The sequence below is a fragment of the Acomys minous genome, assembly GCF_964271855.1.
Source record: "Acomys minous genome assembly, chromosome: 3".
Classification (NCBI taxonomy): Eukaryota; Metazoa; Chordata; class Mammalia; order Rodentia; family Muridae; genus Acomys; species Acomys minous.
The window spans coordinates 42,715,276-42,736,603 of NC_140485.1; the positions used below are offsets into that span (position 1 = coordinate 42,715,276).

Below are 21,328 nucleotides of genomic sequence, written 5' to 3' on the forward strand. Positions count from 1 at the left end.
ATGCCTGAATATTCTCAATCATAAAATCACAAAGGTCAAGTAACCTTGGCTGTCCTGGACTTAACCAACCACCATTCTGACTGCTTGATTACTAACACTCACTTCGATTATTGTGAGCAATGATGATAATTCATTTAACCATATTTTAAGTTACTTTAAAAATTAATACCTACCTTTTCTTCTTCCAAGGCAAACATCTTCATTTGCAGCTGGTAAGTTTTAAAGTCAAAATACAGGTAAGTAAACTATTAGCAGTGATCTCTGCTGATCAGTAAAAATATGAAAGCTATTTTACACTTCTATATTGAATTTATACATTTTGAACATGTTCTCACATTCAGAAAATATAGATGTATGAAAGAGAAGAAAAAGCAATCACAAAAGCAGATAAATACCTAAATCACTTAAACACCTATAGTTCCTTTGAGGTTTGGTTTAACCCTCCAAAAAAAACTTAAATATATGAATATTTTACTATCCATTTTTATTTTGTTAAATAACTTTTTTTATTTTACGCTCACTGATGTTTTGCCTGCATGTGTGTGTATGTGAGGGTGTCAGATCCTGGAGTTGTAGACAGTTGTGAGCTGCCATGCAGGTGCTGGGAATTGAACCCAGGTCCTCTGGAAGACCAGTCAGTGCTCTTAACCACTAAGCCATCTCTCCAGCCCCTTACTATCCACTTTTAAGCAATAGCATGTATCATTTTCTAAAGATATAATTTTATGAAATCACAGCATTTGTATTTGCATGAACAGTATTTCTATCCTGAGTCTGCTTAAATATTTATGATAATGAAATAAAAATGACCATCATTTGAAAAAAAAATTTTTTAACAGATGAAATTGAATATGTCAAAGGAAAAATCTAACTAGCATTAAGGACTTTAGCGAAATTGTCAATATTTTTTCTTTGAGCTGTCCCTATCTCTTTTTCATATACTTCATTTACATTCAACAGTTTACATAAAACTAAATGCAGGGCTGCTAATACACCACAGTGACAGGGCTTTCCAGCCATGTTCAAGGCCCTGCGATCAAGCTCTAGTGCTGTGGAATAAACAAGCGCTGAGATGAGACTGAAGACAAGTGTGAGGCGAGACTCTGACCATCTCCTGTACCCTGCAGGCATCGGGATGTTCTTATGTGCTCAGTCTTGTGATGGCAAAGATGCAGACTTGTGCAGTCTAGAGAACACTGTGTTACCCTTGGGCTTCTGCTTCCTTACCTTCCAATTAGAACTCTTAATTTTTGTTAGACTTATTTCAAATTAAAAGAAGAAAGTGTGTCTTGTTTAAAGCCGTTCATCCCAAGATGTAAATTATCACCAACCTCAACAAACTAGTAATGTGAGGTACATAGGTTTATTTCTTCATGTGTGTTTGTTTTTCTCCACACACGTGTATGAAAATGAAGACAAAAGAAGAAGAAAAAATGAGACTAGTGATATATAAAGAAAAATTTACAGAGGATACTGTATCTGAGTGGATTTTCCTAAACTAATATATTCTCTCTCTCTCTCTCTCTCTCTCTCTCTCTCTCTCTCTCTCTCTCTCTCCCTTTTCCTGAGACAGGTAGACCAGACTGGCCTTGAACTCACAGCAATCCGCCTACCTCTGCCTCCCGAGTGCTGGGATTAAAGGCATGCGCCACCAACACCTGGCCCTAAACTAATTATTTTCTAAGGAGTGAAAATAAATCTGAGAAAGTTAAAGGTAATGGATATCAAATTAATGAGGGTATAGCTTTCATTTCTCTAAAATATTTTAGTTTTATTTTCTTTATTTTTCAGTTACTGGTGGCTACTACTTGTGGAGGCTTTAGCAGACAGCAAACAGGCATCACCTCTCCTCTCCCTCCTTCATATCTTCTTTTGTTTTTGTTTTTGCTTTTTGTTCTTTGGTTTGGTTTTTTGAGACAGGGTCTCTCTCTCTCTCTCTCTCTCTCTCTCTCTCTCTCTCTCTCTCTCTCTCTCTCTCTCTCTCTCTGTTCCCTAGCTGGCCTGGAACTCAAAATATAGACCAGGTTGGCCTTAAACTCACAGAGATCTATCTGTTTCTACCTCCAGAATTAAAGGCAGGTGCCACCATGCCTGGCTTCACATCTTCCTCTTAATATTTTTAATTACTGATGAGTTGACCCATGAACCTTTTGCATGGTTCAAAAGGCTGATTTTGGTAAAGAGGCAGCATGGAAATTAGCATACTTCTACAGAAGAAAGAGGGGGAATGAGCACAGAGCAGGATTATTTAGGCCATATACAGCACCAAGAAAATACTTTTCCCAAATTTCTCTACATTACCATTAGTTAAAGCAAAAATAATTTTATTTCCTGCTTTCCCATAATATTATTGTGTTTTTCCCTGTGTGTTTAGAGAATAGTTTGTCATAATACTCATTGCAGAAAGAAAAATACAGAATTTTCTATTGCAGTGTTAGTCTATCATCATGAAAATCACCTGATTTTTAAAAACTTCCATTGCTTCTTCATGTTGCTTTATTAATGCCTCCTTTTGATTCTGAAGAGTCTCCTATTTTTAAAATTATAAGGAAAGAAAAGGAAAATTATGAGAAGTTAAAACAAAGTCTAGTAAATTTTCTGATTTTAAATCTCAATTTGGTTTACAATAAAAATACAAGTTAAGAACAGGAGGCTGAGGAGATTTCTCATATACTAAGAGTTCTTGCTGCTCTTACAGAGGACCAGTCTCAGTATCCACGCAGCAGCTCAAACCATTGGTAACCCCAGTTCCAGAGAATCAGATGTCCCTCTTCTGACCTCTGTGGGCACTAGGCATACAGTTGGTAGACATATATACATGAAGATAACTATACAAAAACATTCATATAATAAATAAATATTGAAAATATTGTAAAACATATTTATTTCTATTTATTCTCTTGAAATATGACTTTAACCAATTTAATTATCTTTGGTCATAGAATCACATATAAATGTTGTTTTCACTTGTTTCTTCACAATAAAAATACATTGCTTTTTAAACTTTTAGACTCTACATATAGCTGACTCCAAAGCTTTCTACACTGCCTGATTTCATAGCACGTGGGAAGTAAAGATCAGAAATTCAGGGCCCACCATAGTTACACAAAAGATTCAAGATTAGCCTGAACTACATGAAACACTGTCTCAAAAAAAAAAAAAAAAGAAGGAAGGAAGGAAGGAAGGACAAGGGAGGGATGAGGGAGGGAAAAGTTCTAACTAAATGTATTAAATTAATAACCCTAGTACACAAGAATTGTGGTCCCCAGAGAAGCCCATCGTATTGCCTAAGCATATATGGTCAATGACATTTACTTCCCACCTGCACCCCAGGTGGGGTTTCTCCATGAATAGCCCTGGCTGTCCTGGAACTCTCTTTGTAGACCAGGCTGGCCTCGAACTCACAGAGATCTGCCTCCCTCTGCCTCCTGAGTGCTGAGATTAAAAGTATGTGCCACCAGCCCTGCCAACATTTACTTCTTTAAATTCACCAAACTATTTTTTGTAAAACCGAAGCACAGCAAAGAATTTTGCTTTTTTCTCTTATCTCTGAGTGTGTTTTGAGTGTAAGCCTACCATGTGCCACAAAAGCAAGCCTGGATGTCAGAAGACAGCTCAGGTATTGGTCCACCTTTTTTGAGACAGGGGTTCTTATTCCCTGCTTGGTGCTCCTGGCTAACTGGCCAAGAAGTTTCCACCTCTCAGTTTCACTGTAGGAGCACCAGGGTTGCATAAGCTATCCCATCTGGCTTTTCACAGGTCCTGAGACTCCAAGCTCGGGTCCTCATTCCTGCACAGCAAGCACTTTACCCATGTCTCAGGGCCAGGCATTTTATTTTATTGCACTATGTGACCCTTTTCTCATCTCCCTCCTTTTTTGAAAGGGGATAAAAGCTATATTTTGATTCTTTAGGCTCAATATTTAATTTTAAGTGTTTTCTATTTTAAACAGAGTTAAGGGGCTACAGAGATGGCTCAATAGAGTTTAGCTCCTAGCATCTATGTTCAGCAGCTAACCACTGCCTGCAACTTCAGCTCCAGAGGATCCAAATCCTCTTCTGGCCTCCATGGGCAGTGCACACAAGGGACACACACCACTTTTTTTGTTTAGTTTTGGAGGCAGGGTCTCAAGATGTCCTGGAATTCTCTATGTAGATCAGGCTGTCCTGGAATTCAAAGAGATTCTCTTGCCTCTGCCTCCCAAATGGTGGAATTAAAGTCCTGAGACCCCAAATCCAGCCCCACCTCTAACACTTTTTTTAAAAAAAATAATTATTTTTGTTATTTTTTTTAAGGCCTGAAAGAAAAAAAAAGGAAAAAAGTAAGCCTCCTGGGAAATATAGTTCTGTAGCAGAAGTTTTGGTTTCTTTAAAACCTAGTTATAATATGTTTTTGTTTTAATCCGAACTGTGGAATATGGAGCTGTTTATAATTTGTCCACAGCTGATAACAGCCTCCTTTGGATCTAAGAGAGGCGTGGTCTTTGTCAGCTACAGTTAATTCTAAGGACTCTGAGAAGGTTTAAATACCAGAGCCCAGAGAGAGAAAAGGACACCTCAAGGGCATTGGAAAAAAGAAGGTGGTGGCTGCACTAGCTAGTTGCTGCACTGCTAGATATCCTGGCCACTGAGATGCATATAGCCCCAAAGAACCTGACAACAACTGGAATTAAATCTAAAGAGACCTACATCCCCTTTCCCTTCTAACCTTCTTTCTCACCTTGGAGTTGGAAATGAGGTACAGATATAAGAAATCCCAATAAAATAGGTTAAAAACTAGTACCTACACAGATCAGTGGCAGTATGTTTGCCAAGCACGCATGAAGCCCTACATTCAATGCCAGCATTGTTAAGGACAGAAAAGAAGCCAGGCATGATGGTACACACTTTCAATGCCAGCACTAAGCAGACAAAGGCCGGGGGAAATCTCTTGAGTTTGAACCAGCCTGATGTAAAGAATGAGTTCCAAGTCAGCCAGGGATACACAGAGAAATCATGTCTCAAAAAACAAAACAAAAGGACAGAAAAGAAGAAAGAACAAGCAAAGTACATAAGCCCTGAATGCATGCAATGCGTTCTCAGCACTCAGGAGATAAAGGAGAAGATCAGAAGTTACATAGCAAATTCAAAACCAGCCTGGGATACATGAACTCATGAGTCCAAAAAGGTATAATAAAATCAATAGTTTTAGAAGGAGCAATCATTTTCAATTTTTCTTTGCCTCAAAATTTCTAAGTATACTAATTTGGAAATTTTAGAGGTCTTCTTAATAACCACCTAATAGTACTCAGTATTTATATATTATGACTAACCATTCAATAGTAAACATTGTAATATATCAAGACTACATTTTAATTATCACACTCTGCTTTTCTGAAGTTTGCAATTACCTTAAAGTACTTTAATTTCTGTAAGTAATTTTTAAAAATACCCATTATTATAAAATCTGTAAAAGTTCATTCTTGGGTGGAAAAAATAGGATAAAAGCAAAATGAGAAAAATTTGAAATTATTTAAAACCTCTAATTAGACAGAAAATGACTTATAAAAGTTGTAGATATTGAGCAAATCTTTTATAATGTAATCCTAAAGTTTTTCCTATGAAAATAATGTAGACTTTAATCCAGTTTGTAGAGGAATTTTAATTTAGATCATCAGATCATGGATGCTCTGGAAAGAGATCACATCCAAAGACGCTCTAGGTCTGTGTGATCCAGCTAGAATACAAACAGTCATTTAATCCAGGAGACAGAGGCAAGCAGATCTGAGTTCAAGGCCAGCCCGGTATAGAGCAAGTTCTAGGTAAAGAAAAGCTTAGGCTAAGGCTTAGTGGTACATGCCTTTAATCTCGAACAATGAAGGCAGAGATAGTTTGTAGAAGGAAGCACCCATGTTTGAAAGTGATGCGTAATTGAGTGGCAGAAAAGATGACTAATCAAAAAAAGATTTGACAGAATAAGATACACTCAACTCTCACAAGAGAGAGGAGGAGCTGGAAAGATGGCTCAGAGGTTGAGAGCACTGAATGCTCTTCGAAAGGTCCTGAGTTCAAGTCCCAGCAACCACATGGTGGCTGACAGCCATCTATAATGTGATCTAATGTCCTCTTCTGGCGGGCAGATGTACATGCAGGCAAAGCACTTATACACAATAAATAAATCTTTAAAAAAGAGTGTGTTGTTCAATTTCTTTTAAAAAGGAGGGAAGAGAAGCTACTTAAGAGGCAATGGGAGAGAGAAGGGGGGAGGAGAAGCAGTTTTACTGAGACACTAATAGACAGGTTGGAGCAAGAGAGCTCAGGTGAAGAGAGAGAACTCAGGTGAAGACCAAGCACGGGAATGAGAAGGAACTAGATTAGAGCAGATTGCTGGAATTAGTCTGAGGCCAAGCAGAGCAATTCTGAGCCAAAAGAGAAGCCAGATTTAATAAGTCAGTTTGGAGAGGAGTTTGAGCCAGAATAGCTGAGTTGAACAAACCAGCCCAGGGCTCAGAAAGAACAAGAAAGGGTGAGTTTAATTAAGCAGTGATTTTCAGAGGCTGAAAACATTCTAGGCCTAGGTTAAATGTATGGCAGGACTAGGCCTGGGTTAGCAGACAAGAGGCAGCAACTGAAACAGGTGAATAAAAGTTCCTTTTACACCAGTCCAAACAAAGATTTAAAAAAAAAAAAGTCAGTCGGAGACTCAAGGGGATAAGGTATTTGAGGAGTCAGTTCTGAAGATAAACCCTCACTTTTTGCTAATGGTTTTTAACACAAAAATATAGGGGCTAATCTGCCACAAAGATTGGACTGCAAAGAGCTCTATAGCCAGATCTCCAAATCCAGTTCTTAAATTATTATTTAAAGCTCACCTTAAAGACCAGCAGTTGCCGGGTGTGGTGGTGCACACCTGTAATGCCAGCACTCTGGAAGGCAGAGACAGGGAGATCACTGTGAGTTTGAGGCCAGCCTGGTCTACAAAACGAGTCCAGGACAGCCAAGACTACACAGAGAAACCCTGTCTCAATGAACCACACCAAACAAACAAAGAAGACCGGAACTCAGTAGTCAGAGGCAGGCCATCTCTGTGAGTTCTAGGTCAGCTTAGTCTACATATTGAGTCCCAGAGCAGCCAGCAACACAAGGTGAGACACTCTCAAAAAGAGAATTAAATGAAAAATAAAGGCAGAATAAAATGATGACTTTGTAGACAAAATACCTAAATGTTAATGACACAGTTATCAAATAGGGGGAAGCATCTTGTGAAAGACACCTGTAGATACTTACTAGCAGCAGAAAGGCCAATAGAATAATCACTGTCATGTTTTAGCCTTTTTTTTTTTTTTTTTTTTTTTTTTTTTTTTTTTGGTTTTTCAAGACAGGGTTTCTCTATATAACAGCCCTGGTTGTCCTAGACTCGCTTTGTAGACCAGGCTGGCCTCGAACTCAGAGATCTGCCTGCCTCTGTCTCCCCAGTGCTGGGATTAAAAGCGTGTACCACCACACTAGGCTATGTTTTAGCTTTCTAAAAGGGGTTCTATATGCCCCTCACACACATATAAATTAAGGAATATTGGGAAGGGCACCAGAATTAATTCATGCGATATAAAAATAGAAGGAATAGCTAATTCAAGAAGAACAGAAGGAAGAGGGCAGGAGAATGGGCAGTTGGGAAGAAGGATTAATAAGAGAAAAATACGTTTGAAAATGTAACAAGACCTGTTATTTTGTATAATAAAAATTATAAACTAATTTAAAAGCCACACACACACATAGGAGAAAAAACACAAAGCATTTGCTCTCAGTTTGCAGGTAACTCTGCAAAGAGTCCCAGGAGGCAGAGAACCAGGACACCTGCTGTGAGATACTGTCTTCTAGAGGTGACAGAAAAGCTGCATCCATGAAATCTCAACAGTGCAGATACCTAAGCAAGACCTGCATAATGACCACATTCGTTGGCATACAGATGTGGATGGAGGAAATCTCACAATACCTGCTGAAGGAAGAACTAGTTTTCTCCAGGGATAAATTCCCTGATAGGCCAAGGGATCAGCACTAAACACATTTATGAGCACATATATGAGCAACACTAATTGGACTCAGTAACAATAATAAAGAAGAGGTCATAAATTAAGAAGGAATTGAGAGGCATGGGAAAGGTTGGATGAGAGGGAGGGAGGGATAGAAGTTATGTAACTATAGTACTTAGGTATCAATTTCCCCAAAATAAAATATTTACATTTTAAAACAGGAAACTGCCTTTTTTCATTGCTCAATTTTTCATCTAATCTTCAAACTTACAAAAAGAAATTGTTCTAAGTATTCAAACAATTCTCTCCCTCACAGCCAATAAATACAGTGTAGTATCCCTTAAAATCTCAAAAATTCACCTTGTTCCAATTTGTGAATTACCCTTAGACCTTCAAATTAAAAATACGATAGTCTCCCTTGTAGAGACTATCCATATTACACCCATTTCCTTAAAAGATAATGCTGTGAGAATTTTTTTCCTGGGGAAACATGAACAAACATCTGCTTATTCCAGAAAGGGCATCAATGACATACATAGCAAAAAACCAATTCCACTAAAGTCGGGCTTAGTGAACCAAAGACTTTAACTGGAGTTACTTATAGGAATGTGGGGAACTTACAGGTGGAATACCACTGAAAAAGAGTCTCTCCACTCCCAGCAACTGTTAATGATATATATGCACCCTCAGAAAGAGGGGGTATCCCACTCTCTATTGGTATGCTGCCTTGTAATTTCATGAAGGAATATTAGTGGGTCCAATCTTGTTAAGTGTCCAGTGAAGACTAACGGCTGCTCTAGTTTCACAATGACAATGGCTGCATCGTGCCTGGAGGACAGACTTCCCCATCATTCGAACACTTCCTCTGGCTCTAACATTCTTTATGCCTCCTCTTTCACAATTTGCCCTGAATCTTGGAGAGGGTAATACTTGTGTAAGATTGTTTTAAATCTCTACTTAAGTCTAAACTTTGAGTGCTGTGAAAAAGTAACAGTCACTTGTTCTCAGCAGTTTGACTGTTATATCTCTAAGGTAACCATTGCCCACTGCAGAAAAAAATAGCTTCCCCAACAAAAGCTAACTGCAACAGTAATCTATGGGCATAAACAAAAAAGTTTGGAAAACAAGATGATAGCTACATCATATTCATTAAAACATTATAATAACATTATGGAGTCTATGTGCTTCCTAGTCCCAACTTTTCACCCTGGCATATCATACTAAATGTGTGCTCCTTCCTGTGAAACAGACCTTAAATATACTCAAAACACATTTGTTTGCATCCATAATGGTTGTGCTACTATTGTTCCAGTGAGTACACCTTGCCTGGCGTGTTGATAGGGTAGCACACAGGGCTCATAACTGACTGCTGAACAATTCTCTCCAGCAGTCTGCATGGTGCCTTCTGATACTACAAAAGCAGAAAAGGAGGTTCCCGTCCCTATTCAGCTTTATCTCTCCATGTTCTGCAACCAAAGAGTGAACTATGTTCAGAAGTAATTTTACCACCTACTTATGGCATAATGACAACAGCAATTGCAACAATTTCCATTGTTTGTGGGGCCTCATGTCTCTGGCCAAAAAATCTTATCTTCTGAGTAACCTTTCCCAAACACGCAAAGTATCTTCTGCATTTTAACTCCCTAGCTGATTTTTTATATTTAAAGGCACAAACTCTTGTAAGGCTTTCTCAGTTGCCTGGTTGAGTTTCAACTGTACTTTATCCAACCATAAAACTCCCAAGAACTCATAGCTGTGCCCTGCACTATATGCACACCGATTTCCCATCCCTACTCCTTCAGGTGTGCCTGCACACATTTAAGATGCTTTTCTAAATCTGTAAGCTACTCAAAAAGGTTAGCAATATATGAGGCCTTTTAATAGAATGCAAGCTGGGTCTATGAAACCCTGATCAGTTTCCACCTGAACTGCTGTGTTTTTTTTAGTTAGTTAGTTAGTTAGCTAGCTAGCTAGCTAGTTAGTTGTTTTGACCCCTGTAGTAAACTGTTGCTCTGGCTTAAAAGGCTTCTAGAAGTTTAAAAGCACTGAATTTGGTTTGTTATTTTTAGCTAAATACTTCTTCTTGACCCAAATCTTGCCCTTCCTTCTGTTTTGTTTTTTCCTTTCTTTTTTTCATCCTCCAAACCCAATTTATATGCCAATCTAAGTCATCTAGAGTCACAAGAGCCTCTTTTACTTCATACAACTCACCCTGAATCTTAGCAAGGCCACAAACACCCACACACACTCATGCTAGGACCAAGGTTTCTCTTTTTTAACTATCAGGAAAACACAATCTTAAGCAGCTGGGTTAACTAGGCACCATACATCATTTCCCTCAGGCCTTGTTCCTCACTTCTGTCTTTACCTCACTTTCCAGTTCTTCATTGTTAAATTCTTTTTATAAGTTCTAAAATTTTGGATCCCCTGGGAAGCTACTTAACACAAATCTAATTTGTGTTCTCTTTTCCTTATACCTCACCCACCCCAGCTGTAAGAAATGGTAATCCCAGCACTCAGGAGGCAGAGGCAGGCAGATCTTGTGAGTTTGAGGCCAGCCTGATCTACAAAGAGAGTTCCAGGACAGCTCAGGCTACACAGAGAAACACTGTCCCCCTCACCCCCGCAAGAAAGAAAAAAAGAAAGAAAGAAAGAAAGAAAGAAAGAAAGAAAGAAAGAGGAAGGAAGACAAAAGGAAAACCTCTGTGCACAGAAATCAAGAAATATTTTGATAATCAGCAACTTCTATATATATCTTTGAAAGCTATTTATTATCAATTACTGCTCATATAGAAACTTTTTTAAAAAACTGCTAGTCCTTATAATTCAAAGGTGGAGAAATCCTGACAATCTAGTTAGTCTCTAAGCAATTACTATGACATAAGCTGATTGGTTAGGTGTAAAAAATAACTTTTATTTTCCTGACTCAATTGCTGGGAGGCATTCTGCCTCTTTTTGCTAACCTAGGCCTAGTCCTGGAAGCTTCTAGCCTCCATACAATCTAACCTAGGCCTAGAATGTTTTCAGCCTTTTAGAATTACTGCTTAATAATTGTGTTCGTTCTGAGCTCTGGGCTGGCTGGTTCAACTGAGCTGTTCTGGCTCAAACTCTTACCCCAGCTAATTTATTTATTAATCTGGCTTCTCTCTTGGCCTGGAACTGCTCTGTTTGGCCTCAAACTACTTCCAGCAATCTGCTTTTGGCTTTTCATTTCTTGGCTTGTTCCATCTTCACCTGAAGTTCTTTCTCCGCAACACATCTCTCTATTACTGTTCTGCTTCCTCTCTCTGTAAAACTGCCTTTTAAGCAACTTCTCTTTCCTCTTCTCATGAGAGTTGGGCATATCCTACTCTGTCAAATCTTTCTTTGATTAACAAGAATAAATTAATAAAAAATTTTTTTAAAAAATCACCACTCACTTAGACATCACTTTCAAACATGGGTGCCTCCTTCAACAAACTAACTTTACCTTCGTTTGAAATTAAGGGCATGTACCACCACGCCTAGATCTAAGCTTTTCTTTACCTGATACTTGCTCTATACCAGACTGGGCATTGAATTCAGGTCTATTTGCCTGTTTCCTAGATTAAAGGCATGTTTGTATTCTAGCTGGATCACATAGATCTTCTAGAATAGCCATGTTCCAAATCAACATTCCTCTACAGTTAGGCACTCTCCCTAATCTAGGTTTAATCTAGGTTTAATCTTGTTTTTTGACAGGTAAGTTTTCAAATTGAAATAGAAAAATATCAGGCAAGAGTCAGCAGTCTCCACTGACCTCTATATTATGATTCCTCAATAGAGGTAAACTAACCAAGATGACAAGACTTATCTCACGCTGCAAAGCTTCCAATTATCAGAAGAGAGTTACCATTTTCATCAGGTGTGCTTCTGGAGATACCTATATTTCAGAATGCTGCAGAAACAAGGAGGGTTTATAACTTCAGTAGGAATCCAAGTTGTAATGTCAACCATTCCAATGTTCTAACGCTTCCTAAGGATTCATGCACACTAAAAGGATGACATGAAGGCTGAAGCAAATGCCCCAGATAATCTTCATGATAGATGGTCCTGAGCTCTGTGATACCCCAAAAGCCTAATCTTTTGAGAGATTTTTAAAGGCTATTACCCACCAGAACAAGGACTGACTGTAAACCATACTCGACTGTAGCACTAATAATGTTACTGAGATTACTGAGGCTATCCCTGGTGATGCTTCCTGTGGCAGGAGAGCCCTCCTGATGAATGTCATTCTTGTAAATCCAAACCTCAGCTCCTAGGAATGGGCTTCCTAAAAATTACCCCCTAATGGGTTCTGTGTTCTTATCACTGCCTACTTCTTCTCAGGATTGACTGAAACTTCTTGCCATGGAGCTACAGTTCTGAGAGTAAAAAGAATTTCTTGAATGCTTCTAAGTAGCCTCTCCTCCAGACAGAGCACTCGCTTCATCAGCATTTTATATAAAGCCTTGTCATTAATTCAGAAATGCACTGTCCATCATCCGCCTTCTTAAGGAAAAACAGTCACTAGCACATTAGTGTTACTCAGACTCTCCCACTGTCCCCAACTTCTAAGACTGTGATGTCCATATGCATAACAGTCACCGGCTTTCACCATGCACACTTGGTAGAGACTGCCCTAAAACTGGTTATTTCTCCCCTGATTTGAGGCATTTCTTTGCTTCAGGAAAACCTAGGATTTATACAATGTGTTACAAAATCTTGTCAACACTGAATATTAGCACATTTCTTCTACACAAGTTAAAACTCAAAGATATCTTCTGGAGATGACTCCAAAGAAAATGAAACCCCTGGAAGCCATGTCTGAAAACCTTCTATCAGTTACTTGTCTTTTAGCACAATAGCTGAACTACAGGGCAGAGATCTTTGGATCTCCTAAATAAACAAATATTAGGCTTCGTTCTCCAATACCTAGACTGCCATGCTAACAAGAAATTTAAGAATAGAAAAATGTAAGAAAACTTTAGAAACAGACTGTCTTCAGGAAATAAAACAACTCCCAATCAAAAGAAATGGATCAGGAAGGGAAATATATAATACAGACAGCCTTTACTACTGAGCCTACAGAGGTAGATCTAAATCAGGAATCAAGAAACTAGGACTTGCCTGACAACAGTGGTACATGCTTTTAATCCCAGAATTCAGAAAGCAAAATCCCGGTGAGTTCCCTGGTCTACAAAGTGAGAGCATGTCGCAAGGACAGGGGGAGGGGAAACGGCAGGAGGGGGGAGGAAGAGGAGGAGGAGAAGGGATGAGGGAGGAAAGGAAAGGGTGGGGGAATGGGACTAAAACCTGCAGGCAGCTTTGACCGGCTACCTGTTTTGTGTGACCTGTAAACTAAGAATTGTTTTTGAATTTTAAATAGTTTAGTTTAAAAGAAAAACTAAAAAAAAGGAATAGCATACTTACTCATCTAAGCACCACCTATAGCTGTTAGAGAGCTCTGATGGTCTACAAAACCTAAAATATTTACCATATGGCTCTATACATAAAAAGCATGTGGACTCCTAATAACAGTGCTTTATGAGGTTTTTAATTCTTTATGTGTGCCCAAGCATTTTATTTCCTCCTTGCTAACAATCCAGAACCTTAAATGAGTAAATGCATATTATTTCTTAAATGACATTTCCAATGTCATTAACCTTAATATTGCTTTCTGAATTCTTGGCCACCTGTGGGATGAATCCAACAATGGACTAAAACTGTGATTTGGAAATGGCTTCTGTTGTCTTGGGATAAATTGGGTGCACTTAGCTACTGATTTAGAAGTAATCTACAGTACAATATTCAACTTTCCCTTGGCATGTCTCCACATTGGCATATCCAAATGTGGGACTCAAGTTTTAAGTACTCTCCTATAGATACTTTACCAACTCACACACCAATGATAAAAAACCCAAGAAAACATATATGTATGTATTACATATAATATGAAAACATATATCATATATAACTATCCATCACCCGAATCAACCATGACTTCATAAAACAGTACAGATTTGATTTACTACATTCTAAATAATAATGGTTTCCTCTCTAAGTCAGGTTGAAGAAGGGAAGAGGACTGAGAACTGAAAAAAAGAACAGAACATTCAGAACCATTTTATTTGTGCTAGAGTACCTGTGCCTAACAGTTCTTAATAAGAACATTTAAAAAACACAATAAAAAGGTGTCATCATTTGTTTCGGACCAATGCAAAAACTAAGATATGTGTTTACTTGGGAAACACCTAGTTTATAAACCAATACTTCATTCTCAAAACTATCTTCAAGAACCTCATACTATTTCCTTGACCTATGCTAAAATCTTCCATCACAAATCTGTCAATTCTAATCAATCCCCTCACTTACAATCATCTACCTAGGGGCATTTAAGCCTAAACCCAGAACCCTCCTTATATTCTCATTCTGATGTGCCCCATTTGGAACCTCAAGACTATAAAATGTTCTCACCACAATAAGTTCTAATGAATACAGCTAGTTTTAACAGGCTGTTTGGTAATAGTCTGATCAACACAGCTCAGTACTTCTTACACACTGCTGACCATGTACAACAGTTTCTCAGGAATCTGACTTTATTTTTCTCCCAGTGAAATGCAACTTAAATACTAGTTACTAAATAATCTATTTTTCCTTGTTGGCTTGAAAGTTACTTCTATCAATAATTAAATTATCATATATATTTGGCTCTGTTTCTAGACTCTATTATGGTATATCTATTAAATATATATTCATATATACAACAAAGCTATTGTAACTTTTTAAATCTTCATTTATTGTGTGAAGATGTTTATGCATGTGTGCATGCACACATGTGTGGAGGTCACAGGCTAGGGAGTGAGAGGACTGAACTCAAGCATCAGGCTTGGCAGTAGGTGCCTTTTCCAGCTAAGCCATCTCACTAGCCTTATTTTAATTATTATAGAACTTTAGTATGGTTACGGATCAAAGTGCTACTACATCATCCTCTTTTTTGCTCCAGTACTTTCCAGGCTATGCCTCTATATTTATTTCCATGAAAGCCTAGAAATCAGCCTGAGTACTCCTAAACATGCTCTTGGTATTTGAAAAAAGAATAAATTAAATTTTTTGATTTAGTGAGTCACTGAATTTAAAATTTTTTGTGTGTTTGAGTTTTTGTCTGACTGTATGTCTGTGCACCACCTGCACGCCTAGTAACTGCAAAGACTTAAGAGGGTATTGGATCTCCTGGAACTGGAGTTACAGCGAGCCACCATGTGGGTACTGGGAACCGAACCTGGATACTCTGGAAGAACAGTCAGTGCTCTTAACCACCAAGCCATCTCTCCAGCCCCTCTTATTCTGAATTTAATACTGTTGATTTTCCCTATCCAAAGCAAAGATGTAGCCAGGTACAGCTGAAAATACCTCTAGTCCCCATTACTCAAAAAGCTAAGGTAGAAAGATCATTTGAGCCCAGACACTCAAAATGAAACTGAACACAGAAAGACTCAGACTCAAACAAACCCAAAACCCAAGAATGGCTTACATTTTAAAACCTACTCATAGTTCAACTTCCATTTTTCTCTTGGTACTTACCTGTTTTCTCTCTCTATGAACACAACTGTAGATCTGTCCCTCAGATAATACTGCCCTGGTTATCTCCATATTCTGTATTACCCTGTGGGCCAGTCTTACCTTAAAACTTCCCATAATTTGTTGTCAAATTTAAACTCTGTCATTTGAACTCTTAGTCTAAGGAATAGCTCCTTAGGCTCCATCTGGGTGCTGGGGAAAGAGCCCAGGAGGTCCTGACCACTGAGCGGGCTCTCCAGCCCCTGGAATGTGTTTCTAATAGCTGCTGACGATGGTAACCTGGGAGGGCAATACTTACCTTTTGCCACTTCAGTTCCTGGGTCTCCATAATAATTTTAGCAATCTGCTCCTCATATTGAGTCTCTGCTTCCTAAGTTGAAAAGAAAAAGAATGCTATGAAAGTTAAAACTTCAGGCATTTAGTTCCAGCTTTTTCCAAAGACAGAAAAGCACACATTCACACTCAAAGGAAAAACCTGGCATTTTACAAATTAAATGTATAAATCCAGCAGAGGACTGGGGTCCCATATCAATCAAATAATCTAGAACCTGGATAGAAGCTAGGAAGAGTAGTGCAACCTTGGAAGGCAGAGGCAGGCGTGTCTTTTAGAGCCTGATGGTCTTGATTCATGTAAAATCCATGTAAAGTAGAAGGAAATGGCCTACTCCACAGTTTTCCTTGACTGCCACACAGATACTGTAGTGTAAGCGTGCATGAGCACATACACACACACACAACGACGATAACAATAACAACAATAAATAGAAAGTTTTTTAAAGAAAAAGTGCACTGTCTTAATAAAAATATGACCTTTCCCAGAAGCTTCCCAACATGCATGTCCTATTATCTCATTGTCATAATGGAGTCACTTGCACTCTCTAAATGTACACTGGAAGGAAGAGTACTTTATGAATAACTCCTCCCTATGAGGATTTATTTGACTCATACCAGTGAGAAGTGAACCCTAAGACACAACCAGGGTGTCTCTAAAATAGAAAGCAGAAAGGAGATGCATGCCAACAAATACCAACATTATATGCTGTATGAAAAATGAAGGCAACATTTGAATCTCTTGCAGTAATACATATCTATAATTAAAATTGACTGGCCAGAAGTGGTAATACATGCCTGTTAACTCATTTACTCAAGAGGGAGACAAAGGATTTCAAATTCAAGGACAGGTTGAGTAACATTGGAAGACTTATTTAAAAATAAATACACATATGTGTATTATATAAAATACGCATGCATTTCTTTCCAAAACAGCTGTGTTAAAATGCAGACGAGGGGTGCAGAGGTGGCTCAGCTGTTAAGAGCACATGTGGCTCAGCAGAGGATCTGGGTTCAGTTCCTAGCACCTACATGGTGGCTCACAATTAATTCCAATTCCAGGGGATCAGACACCCTCCTCAGAACTTCAAGATCACAGGGAAAACATTCAAACACATAATTAAATCTTTAAAAATATTTTTAACGTAGGAGATGTTCTCATGATGTCAGTGTGGTTATACTATTTTTAGTAGGTAGACTGTAAGATTTTATCATGATATTGTTCTTGCTTATATGTATATATAGATGGATCTAGGAGGCAATTTTATAAGACAGGTATGCTTACTATTTTAGCTGAAGAAACTGAGGTTTAAAAAAAGGATAGTTTCTCAATGTCCTAGTTGCTTTCTGATGCTGTAATAACCATGACCAAAAGCAACCTGGGGGAGGAAAGGGTTTATTTCAGCTCAAGGGAGAGTTCCAGCATTCCAGCCTCAAGGGAAACCAAGGAAACAACTCAAGGCAGGAAGCGGGAGGCAGGAACTGAGGCAGAGACCATAGAGCAACACTGCTTACTGGGTTGCTTAGTTTGTTTTCTTAGCCCAAGACCACCTTCCTAGGAATGATAGCACACACAGTGGGCTGCGTACTGACAAATCAATCATCAATCAAGAAAATGCTCCCACAGATATGCCCATAGGCCATCTGATAGAGGTGATCCTCCTTCCTCTTCTCAGTCAATTCTAGTTTGGGTCAGGTTTACAAAAAAATTAACCAGCATGGGGAAGGAGGAGTTTATTTGTCTTACAGGTTACAGTCCACCATCAAAGAAAGTCAGGGCAGGGGCTCTAGGCAGAAACTGCGGCAGAGACCATGAAGAAATGCTGTCTACTTACAGGTTTGCTTCACTACCATTCTAACTCAGCCACGCCCATGGACCAAAGAACGGTACTGCCCACAGTAGGCTGAGTTCTCCTCTATCAACTAGCAACTAAGGAAACGCCTCACACACATGGTCACAGGCCAATCTTAGTTGAGCAGTTTTGTTTAGGGTCCCTCTTCCCAAGTGACTCTAGGTTTGTGTCAGGTTGACTGCTGAAGGTAGCCATGACACCCAACATTACACAGCAAGTCCACTGTGAGCCAGTCGTAAGATTACTATACTGCCCAGGTTGATCTAGAACTCCTGGCTCACCCACCCAAGTAACTGAGAATAGAAGCATTCTTAACTCTAGAGCTTGTATTTGGCCTCAGATTATCTGTCTCCAAAGTCTCTTAAATACTGCATTATATTATCTTTAAGATATTGTGGATACAGTGAGACATACATACAGATTGTTATGATACACTGCTTCAAAAACTCTTCATACTCCCTTACAGGCCACACAAGTTAGAAAAGCATTCAAAACGCTTTATCAGGGCCAGTATGATGGGCCAGTGGGCAAAGGCACTGCAGCACAAGCTTGGTGACCTGAGCTCAATCCCTACCACCTACATGATGAAAGGGGAGATCAGACTCTGAAAGTTGATCTTCGACTTCTTTTTTGTTTTGTTTTGTTTTGTTTTGTTTTGTTTTGTTTTTTGTTTTTGTTTTTCTAGACAGGGTCTCTCTGTGTGGCCTTGGCTGTCCTAGATTCACTTTGTAGACTAGGCTGGCCTTGAACTCACAGTGATCCACCAGCCTCTGCCTCCCAAGTGCTGGGATTAAAGGCATGAGCCACCATGCCTGCTCTGATCTCTGATTTCTATACACACGTCATGGCACATGTGTGAGTCTACCCAAATAAAAATTAGAAATAGTTGTCACATAAAAAACAGAATTAAGAACTGATATGAGGGCTGAAAGATGGTACAAAGTTATGGGGACCTGAGTTCCAATTCTCAGCACCCATATCAGGTGGCGCACAACTGCCTGTAACTCCAGCACCAGGGGAATTTGGTACCTCTAGCTTCCACTGGCACCTGCATTCACATGCACAGAGACACACAGACAGACAGACACACACACACACACATACACACACATATACATAATTAAAAGCAAAAATAAGTATTTAAAAAAATAACTGATAGAAATGTTTTAATGGCCCCTATCAGAAGCCTTCCTAATACTTAGCTAATATAAAAACAGCTGCTTTAATACTACTAGAAAATGAACTTTTGGGTCTTTTCATCAATATTAGAGATATTGTGAGCAACTTTTGGCTAATTAGAGTAAGAAAATATACAAAAGAGTGTGTAGTATTTTATGAAACAGTCTAGAGAAACTGAACTGAGAAATTTTAAAGGAGACAGATTACGAATATGAAAGGAGAGTAAAAGTACCCAGTTACAGCTTGGCTTCCTGAACATGTGCCTGCTGTATGTGCTATGTCCCTAAATCTGTTCAGGGTCAAGAATTGAAAGGGTCTAACCAACACACAGCCCATCTTGTAAAACTACAGCCTGGAGCAAGCACTTTAAAAAACCCACAACACTTTCTAAAGGTTATAAAGAGTAAATAAACCATCAAATTACTCCTCCTTTATTGTTTTTGTAAAAACACTTAAATCCTTGTAGTCCTAAGGCATCTAATAAAAAAAATAAACACTTTTAGGATTCTATATTCTGGGATACTTTATTGAACTTGGAAGATAGAATTTTTCTTGCTAAATTTATTTTCCTTCATTGACAATCTCACAGGAATTTTTATTAAAACTTTTAAAAGTTGCTTGATGGACAAAAGGAAAACATAAAAGCTAAATGATAAAGATTAAAAATACGTTTAGTAGAAAACTTAAAGCTAAAATGCCAAGAAAGTTTCACAATATAAATGCTACTTTTGACAGTATGGCTAATATCCATTTATCAGTTTTCTGTGTAAAATAAAGGTATTGTAGTGATCTAATCAATAGTAATTGCACTGACTTTATAGGCACAGAAAGGTGGTATAATATTATTTGCTACAGACTATATTACTGTGTGGCCAGTTTTCTCCCAGTTAGCAAATCATTGATACTTCACACTACCCAAAATTCCATTGAATTTTATTTACTGCTTACTTAGAACCCAAGAACTTATTTGAATACTTAACAGATGTTTTGTAAAGTAATTTTTATTTATGATTTTATCATAGTTCATACTATGTGGTAACACAGTTACTAAGTGGCATGGCATGTTATACCTACAAAACTTGAATTCCTCTTAAAGTACAAGCCTAGAAAAGGTTTATCAAATGACATCAAGTGAACGCACATTTTAATGTTCTAAAAGTTTCATGATAAAGGTCTTTCATCCTCATTAGACAACTGATTTGGATCCAGAAATAACTTGTTTAAAAACTTTCAAACCCCATATTGAAATACGAATTTCTACGTTGTTTTCAATACAATATAGGCTCTTAAGTTCAACATAATTCCTACTCTACTCAACTCATATGCCAACCACTCAAATACTGAATTGGTGACCCCTGTGCTATTACTGATGATCTCTATTCCTTATCAGTAATCCCATGGATCTGTCTGACAAGGTTATTTATCAAAATCAGATATAGAACTTGGGATGAATTGACAGAAAGCTTGCCTAGCTAGCATAAACAAAGCCCTCTTGAGTTCAATCCCCAGCAGGCAGTGGTGCATAGCTAAAATCTAGCACTTCGGAGATGGAAGCAGGAGGGTCATCCTTGGCTTCACTGGCTAAGGCAAGCCCAGAGCAGAGGAGACTCTGCCTCAAAACAAATAAATAAGAAATGGAGCAAACTTCTACAGTGCAGGTACTGTGGATTCAAATGAACTATTTTGTTGATTCAGATTGCTAATTTGTATATCTTTACAAATTTAAAGCATCCCACTGTTTTCAAATTGTACCATTACCAATTTAGCCCAAAATGATGATGAGCACTGGGGAGACACAGGCGGTGGATCCAGGCCAGGTCTATACAACAAGTGCCAGGCCAGCCAAGGCTACATGACAACACTAGTCCTTAAAACTAAAAAATAAATTATTCTGCGTGCTAGCCTTAAGTGTTTAAATATGTTTCTTTCTCCCCTCAAGACTCAGGGATCTATGTGAAAGAGAAACACTGGAAAAATTCTAAGAGCCAGAGGTGATAGATGACATCAAGGAAGCAGTGTTTTCCAGATACAACAAGGCTGATGCATATATAAGCTCACGGAGGCTTTGTACCACAGCATGCACAAGACCTGCACAAGTTCAAACCAGATAAAAAACCCAACATGTAGAAGGAGAAACAAGCACAAAGTCCACCCAACCCCACAAGTGTGTGCATGCACTTGCGTATGTGCATGCACTTGCGTATGTGCATGTACTTGCTTGTGTACTTTTGGTTTTGGTTTTGGTTTTGGTTTTAAGAGAGAAAACAGCAGTAGAGAAAGAAGGATCTGGGAGAGGAGAATGAATATGAACAAAGTAATATTGTAAAAAAACATTTAAAAATAAAGACCTGCTGTACCACCTGTGGCAAAATAAATAAAT

The 21,328-nt window shown here is 38.5% G+C and overlaps 1 protein-coding gene across 3 annotated transcripts in view; it reads right to left on the reverse strand.

Moving 5' to 3' along the window:
* The window catches only part of CCDC73 (coiled-coil domain containing 73), a 120,191-nt gene that overhangs the window by 72,297 nt on the left and 26,566 nt on the right, over positions 1-21,328 (reverse strand). For all 3 annotated transcript variants that reach the window (XM_084775592.1, XM_084775593.1, XM_084775591.1), the window contains exons 3-5: positions 15,885-15,956; positions 2,459-2,530; positions 174-209 (exon numbers count right to left, since the gene is read on the reverse strand). In XM_084775592.1, the coding sequence (XP_084631718.1) occupies positions 174-209; positions 2,459-2,530; positions 15,885-15,956 (180 nt within the window). The remainder of the gene's footprint in view (positions 1-173; positions 210-2,458; positions 2,531-15,884; positions 15,957-21,328) is intronic.